This window comes from Brachycentrus maculatus, unplaced genomic scaffold, assembly GCF_059751285.1.
Source record: "Brachycentrus maculatus isolate JH-2025_06_01 unplaced genomic scaffold, ASM5975128v1 h1tg000310l, whole genome shotgun sequence".
NCBI classification, from domain to species: domain Eukaryota; kingdom Metazoa; phylum Arthropoda; class Insecta; order Trichoptera; family Brachycentridae; genus Brachycentrus; species Brachycentrus maculatus.
The window spans coordinates 774,783-782,286 of record NW_028281060.1 but is presented as its reverse complement, the minus strand read 5'-3'; the positions used below and the strand labels follow the sequence as shown (position 1 = coordinate 782,286).

Genomic DNA, 7,504 nt, shown 5'->3' with positions numbered 1-7,504 from the left:
AGTGGTGGTTTATTCTTCGCCAAAGTCACATCTCCTGGACATATCCTCAAAACCAAGATGGCCAAGTTCGTCTTCTTCTTCTTCACGCTCTGCGTTCTGCAGGTAAGTCCCTTTACCCGTTCTTCTCCACGAAAAATAAAGGATAATCAGATATTATCCTAAAATCCTTATAAATTATTCACAGGGACATTTTTTTGTAGTACGTTTTTTTTTGCATTTTTGGACTTAGTAGAATCTACTTAGTCCAAAAATGTAAAAAAAACATACTACGAAAAAAATGTCCCTTACTGTGTTTTGAGTTTGGACAGCCATATGGGTGTGTACAAGTTTATAAATCAACCTTCTTCTACTTCTTTTGACCCTTATTCGCACGCGATCACATCGTTGCGCTGTTATCTTGATCGTTAGTTGCATCAATGCAAGGTGATCAGTTCAGCACTTCTAGTGCCAGTCCAGGGTAACACATAAGTGAGAAAGTGAAAATCACCCATTTTAATTTTGACCTACTAGAGAATCGAACTCAGGTCCTCCAGGAAGGTAGCCAAACGCGCTGACCACTTCACTACGGAGGTGGACAAAACGCGTATAAAGTAACTAACTAACCATCAGGCCGCTTCTAGCAGGGGTAGGAAGAGAGAATAGAACGCCAATATTTATTTGCAAAATCATTATTCGCCTCTTCCACATTTAAGCATCTCCTCATATATACCTGCCGATTATTTCTACTCATGGCCTGACCACTTTCCAGTATTTGAAATACTTGATCACGCTAGAGTTCTTTTTTTCCGTATTTTTTGGTATTTTTATATATTCCCACCTTAACATAAATAAATATTAATTTTACACTCAAAAAATATTATCCGTTTATCCCATTCCATAGTTTTGTTTTTCATTCAAATACCTCAAATACTTGAAAGTAGACAGGACGGCTATTCTACCAACAGTATAATTGGTAAAGTAATGTATGAGGAGATGCATAAATCGCTCACTCCTTTCAAGAACGTCATAAATCAAAAATCGTCAATTTTCAGTTATGCATGTTTTCGGATTGCCCAGAAAATGTACTAAATCCCAGCAAAAGAGGTATATTTTTAACTTAATATTTACCCGCTACAGGGCAGAAATGTTGTTTTTGCATTTTCAAGAAAAGGTATTGTTTAATTTTTTTTTCAATATTCTAAATATTTTTTTAAAATGGAGAAAAAACCTTCAGGTTTTACCTAAAAAGATCTGTTGCACAGTAAAAAATTCGATAAGTGGCTTGATATTTATTTTTAATACATTGTATTATATTTTTAAACTTTAAAAGCGTTCTCCTGAAAAATCAAGTTTTTTTTTATTTATTACGTTCTGGAAAGGAGTGAGCGAAATGTAGAAGATAATGTTTGCAAATGGTGTGGCTTGGCGTTATATCCTTTCTGCCTACCCCCGCATGGAAGTGGCGTGATGGTTGGTTAGTTAGACATTTAGCTCATAATATTGCACTTGGTAATTGGATTGACACTATTACAGTAATATGAGTAAGCCGTAACTACTAGACTAACCCTACAGACCTACATATAAAATTATAATACATACATCACTCACTCCTTTAAAGAACGTCATAAATTAAAAATCGTCAATTTTCAGTTATGCGTGTTTTCGGAACGCCCAGAAAATGTACTATAGGGTCCGCCAAATAACTTTTTTTTTTTGAAAATGCTATAAAAAAAAACGAGTGTAGCTTCGGCTGTGTGGCACGTAGCGCCGTCCTGTTGAAACCAAATGTTGCCAATATCCTCCTCTTCAATTTTTGTGAACAAAAATCCGTTCAACATGGCCCGATAACGATCGCCATTGACTGTAACGGCCACTCCTTGCTCATTTTCAAAGAAAAATGGCCCAATTATGCCTCTGGACCAAAATCCGCACCAAACAGTGACTCGTTTTGGGTGTACCGGCTTTTCAATGTATGCGTGCGGGTTTTCTGTGCCCCAAATACGACAATTTTGCTTGTTTACATACCCGCCAAGATCAAAATGAGCTTCATCCGAAAAGATGATTTTTTTGGCAAAATCGGCATCTTCTGTAAGTCGATCGCAGGCCCACTCAGCGAAGCGAAAACGCATTGGATGGTCAGTTGGCTTCAACTCCTGAACCAATTGGACTTTGTATGGCGTCATACCAAGGTCTTTATGCAAAATTCGTCTCAATGATGTCTCCGAAATGTTCAATTGTTGAGAACGACGGTGAATTGATGTTGATGGCGCTTCACGCACACTTTCTGCCACAACATCGATATTCTCGGGTGTACGCACTGTTTTTGGCTTTTCACGCTTTGGTTTATCGATGAGGATGCCAGTTTCTTTCACTTTTTTCACAAGATAACGAACATACGGAGCTGACGGTGCTTCTCTTCTTCCAAAAACCGTACGCAATTTTCGCACACATTCTGCAACATTACCATGATTTTCAAAGTAATGTCGCAATATTTCCCAGCGTTGTTCAAGCGTATACACAACCATATTCGCTTAGCGGAAGGATAAAACTAATTATCTGTCAAATCAGACATGAGCTAAGTGTTACCATTCACGAAATAAGCACTAGTTGAAAAAAAAAACTTTAGATGGCGGACCCTATATATCCCAAATATTGTGACAATTGTTTCACCTTGTTAGGGCATTATCAAACGAATGTCTAAAAAAATCTGTGTTTGATTTGAAATTAATACATAAATTAAAATGGAGTTCTACAAATTAAACGCCAAATCAATAAATAAATGTCTAACATAGGACTCACCGGAATAAAGTCGATGTCGAACGACATTCGACATAGGACCGGAAAGGGTTAATGAAGAAAGATGGATATTTTTATATTTTTATGGATCGCTGAGCATCAAAATTGATTGAATTTCCCAATCGCAGGTCTCCCTCTCCGCCAGGGTAGCCAGAGAGGCGCCGGCGGAGACCACCAACGTGCTGGACGACCTCTCTAAGCAGGCTGCAGACTGGCTTACGACCCTAGGAAACCAGTGGACCGAGACGGTGCAGGCCAAGAACTTGGACGAAGTCCAGGCCATCGTCAAGAAGAACACCGAGTCCCTCACCACGCAGCTGACTGGACTCGTGTCTGGACTCCAATCCAAGGTATCCTGTCTTGCTTGCTTTACTTATGTTATAATGACAATAGCTCCCAACTCTAAATGATAAGTTTATCAAATTTATGTAAATAATTACACTTGGGTCTCTTTTTATGCGATAGATACGTTCCACGGGGAGTCGCATAAAAAAAATCACAAAAAAAATACTTGAAGTTCAAACAAAACTGGGGGATGGGTTCAATTATTTTTAAAAAACCGCTTAGCTTCAAATCAAAATGATGGAATAAAAAGTTTATAAAAAATCGTAAAAAAAACAGAACAGCTTTTTCCTTATATCGAGTCATACAGGAGAAAGTGACCAAGTGCATTTTTTACAAAAACGTGATCTTACTAACCTAATATTGCACTGAAAACAAACCCAAAGGGATTTTAAACTTGGGAGTATAATATATTGACTTGTTAAAAATGACTAATTGCATTGATGTTTATTTTCTTGCCAAGCAAAAATGACTTAAATGGCCCTCCTGAACATTTTACGTTTTGTTAGTTGGTCACTTTCTCCTGTACGACTACGATATGGAATATCGTTTTTTAGACGAATCTTCAGTCCAAATTACAAGTGCTTTTTCTGTTTTTTTTTTCCAAGAAAGCATATCTTGAATACGGTGTAAGATTTTAGCTTAACTTTGTGCCAGTAACACACACACTTTCACACTTTAACGGTTGTAACCTGCGGTAGTCAAAATTTTAGATTATTTTTATGCGAATTTACATAAGAAACACTTGAAGTACGTACAAAAATAAGGGATAGGTTCCATTCCATTTGAAAATCGCATAAAAACCCAAGTGTATTTCACCAAATTGCCCTTTACTAATGTGCAAAGGCAAATAGCCGCTAGTTAAAAACAGTAGTTTTGAGATAATGATACTTTAACGAGTTTAATGATACTTTTTGCCAAAACGTGTTCCATGAATCGCTGTGCACATCTCAGTGTATGTATGAAGTTGCCTGTCAATGTGATAGTTTCAACACCATATGTCATCACAGGAAGGACACATGTTTCATAGATTTTTCTCTTTAGTTTTATGGTTACCTCTTTTTAACTTTTTACCTAGTTATTTAGCTAACGCCAGTAAAGCCAAATGGAGGTCAACCCTGACAGATTTCTGCCTTGAGTTTATTTTTTCTTAATCTCAGTCATCCTAAAAAGCTGGCTCCGCGGGAATACCGCATCCAATTTACGACTGCTTTCTCTACTTCATTGTGTTTATTTTTTATAAACACATTTTGGTAGGTGTTTTTTATGCCTGCGGATTTGATAATTGTGTGCATATAGTTTAGACCTAAACAAAAAGATTGTTACATATTCATAGAAAAACATTAAACGATTCTTTCTTTTCTGACTTTGAAATAAGGCGGAGAAGGTAAAAATACATTTCCCGTCCTTAAGCATTAATCGTACTGAACGGATAGAAATACCTTTTCCGTCCTTAGTGTATTAAATTAAATTATGAAATCAAATTACTGTTGGTTTACATGAAGTCACCATGGGGTACTTTACCCATAGATTCTTGAATTACATTTTTTTTCTTTATTTTAAATTCTTTTGCATTATACAAACATGCCATAAATTCAAATACAAAAAAATACGAATAAAACATAAATATAAAAAAAAGATACCACAAAGGCATGGCCTGTGTGTGGGTAAACAATATAATTTAGGTCATAGTAAAGGACACTGGCAAGAATACAAGAGGTATATAAGTAGAACTAGAATAATAGTGTTAATATAAAATACAAAAAATACAAAATACTTGACTATCAGAAAAAAAAATAAAATAAAAATAATTTTTTTTAGATAAAATAAAAAAAACTTAAAAAAGATGAAAAAGCATGCAAGTTAGCAAGCATGTACTACATGAGTGATACGTCTACAAGAAAAAGGAGCTTGAATCTGTCTCTTCAATAAATAATCCAAGCAAAATTTTAAATCTACACAAACTTAGGTAATTAAAATTCTTTTAATCTTTTTCTCAGATCAGCGACGCTAGCGCTGACCAATCGACCGTGATCGGTCAAGTGGTCTCCAAGCTGAACCAGACCATCGCCGATCTCCAGAAGGCCAATCCCGAGACAGCCGACCTAGCCAAGAAGACCAACGAGAACTTCCAGAAGAGTCTGGAGACCGTGGCTGCCGAGTTCGACAAGGTGAAGAAGACCTTCAGCGAGAACACCCAGGGGATCCAGGGAGATCTGGAGAAGCTGACCAAGCAAGCCTACGACGGCATCGTCCAGTCCGCGCAGACTGTGCAACAACAGATCAAAGCTGCTTCCAACAAGCAGTAGATCCCTGAAGATGATGCTGAAGATAAAGCTGAAGATGAAGCTGAAGATGAAGATGTTGAAGCGCCATTAGGCATCCACGTAATGACGCTTCAACATCTGATGTACTTAGTTTATAGGACTACAACACCTATGGTATTTCAAACCATCAACCTATACCTCTTTGATTTTGCCGATGGGTACTGAAAGCCAGGAAAACTGACATTTTCGTCGAAGTCAACATCGCTGAAGAACGTCATCAATCAGAATTTGGACTAATTTTTTTTAATATGTATAATAATCAAGTATTACAGTATGTGCCAACAAATACTTTGGTGAATAAAGACCACTTACTTTTGAAACTGTGTTTATTTTATTGGCTTGACCATTTTTTTCTTACACAAATAAAACATTGAATTTGTGAATTTAATGAATGGAATTAAAAATGTATCGGTAATTATGTAGATAGGTGACTGACTGCCCAATTAATCGACAACAAAAAAATCTGTTAAGTGATGATTTCTTCCTTAAATAATTAAGAAATAACTTAAAATCACCAAGTATAATTTAAATTAAAATGTTGAAATATTTCTATAAAGTGACTGCAGGAAAATATATTTACCGTCGTGTCATTTCTTATTTATTTAAGGAAAAAATCATCACTTAACAGATTTTTTCATTGTCACTTATCTACATACATACCACTATTATTTGAAATCTATTGCAACATGTTTTCGATGCATTCAGCATCATACGATGTTCGATAAAATTACTAAATGCATCGAAACACGTCGCTCACTCCTTTCAAGAGCGCCATAAATCAAAAAACTTAATTATTCAGGAGAATGTTTTTAAAGTTTAAAAATATAACACAATGTATTAAAAATAAATATCAAGCCACTTATTGAACTTTTTACTGTGCAACGGTCTTTTTAGGTAAAACCTAAAGGTTTTTTCTCCATTTGAAAAATATTTAGAATTAAAAAAAAACATTTAAAGAATATCTTTTCTTCAAAATGCAAAAAGAACATTTTCTGCCCTGTAGCGGGTAAATATTAAGTTAAAAACATGCCTCTTTTGCTGGGATATAGTACATTTTCTGGGCATTCCGAAAACATGTACAACTGAAAATTGACGATTTTTGATTTATGACGTTCTTAAAAGGAATGAGCGACGTGATCTTTAAATTTGTCATCGTTCATTTTCAAATCACTTTCCTTGGACGTATTATACACCATTGACTCGTACAGGCCTTCTCCGCTATTGGCAAGATGCACAGCATCGTTAGCATACAAAAGGCAAATTATGGTCATTATTAGGTTAGGTCGTTAAAGATTATCAATATTAGGTCATGTTTATGAACAGAATATGGATCAATCTCACAATATTTTGATTATCTGACTTCGAATAGAGACATATAATGCAATAATAAGTCATTAACCCATATTAAATCACCTTCACCTCATTATATACCATTTCTGTAATCAACACCATGTTTTTTTTTTATTATTTCTTTAATAAGCTTATATTACACTAATATAAACTATTGTTTACAATTAATTTACATCAAAGTTTTTGCGAATTTCAAAATTGACAAATTTTAGGGTTGGCGTTTAACGTGTTAAGGCCCTTACTCACAATCAATGAATTCAGTCAGCGTTTGCATGTCGATTCACGTGCGATATTTTTTAGAATAAACAAGTCCCTATATTGAATTGTTTTTGTTGTTATTTTTTAAAAATCCATATAGAAAAAAATACTGTTGTATTTTTTATCTCCACCTTTCAATAACTCTTTTCTTTTCAAAACCATGTATTTATTTCGAAGAAAAAAATATTTTTTCAATATAAAAACGATATTTTAAGAAGAAAAAAATGACATCAAATGTTACCTGGGTTTGAAGAAAGTTAATTTGCTATTTTACGTGTATAGGGCCTTCAGATTGTTGAAAATACAGTGTGTAAAAATGTTGAAAGTTTCATTAAATAAATATAATTAAAAGCAAATATTTCTTGCATGGCCATAATGCTTTTAAGAATAGGTATAGTAAAACAGCTACTCTAAACCATTTTCCAGGTATGGATACAAAGATAAGTTTATCC

General features: G+C 34.9%; 1 protein-coding gene across 1 annotated transcript; it reads left to right on the top strand.

Annotated features, from left to right (window-relative positions):
- LOC148304636 (uncharacterized) lies at nt 1-5,764 on the top strand. The gene is made up of 3 exons (XM_088267960.1): nt 1-102; nt 2,904-3,125; nt 5,118-5,764. The coding sequence occupies exons 1-3, from the start codon at nt 58-60 to the stop codon at nt 5,424-5,426; spliced, it is 576 nt and encodes a 191-aa protein (XP_088124086.1). The 5' UTR covers nt 1-57; the 3' UTR covers nt 5,427-5,764.
- Nucleotides 5,765-7,504: the final 1,740 nt, after the last annotated feature.

Bases quoted from the DNA above. Each gene is read 5' to 3' on its own strand.
- LOC148304636 (XM_088267960.1), top strand. From the start codon at position 58: ATGGCCAAGTTCGTCTTCTTCTTCTTCACGCTCTGCGTTCTGCAG. The intron at 103-2,903 runs GTAAGTCCCTTT...TCCCAATCGCAG, and splicing joins TCACGCTCTGCGTTCTGCAG to GTCTCCCTCTCCGCCAGGGT. The intron at 3,126-5,117 runs GTATCCTGTCTT...TCTTTTTCTCAG, and splicing joins TGTCTGGACTCCAATCCAAG to ATCAGCGACGCTAGCGCTGA.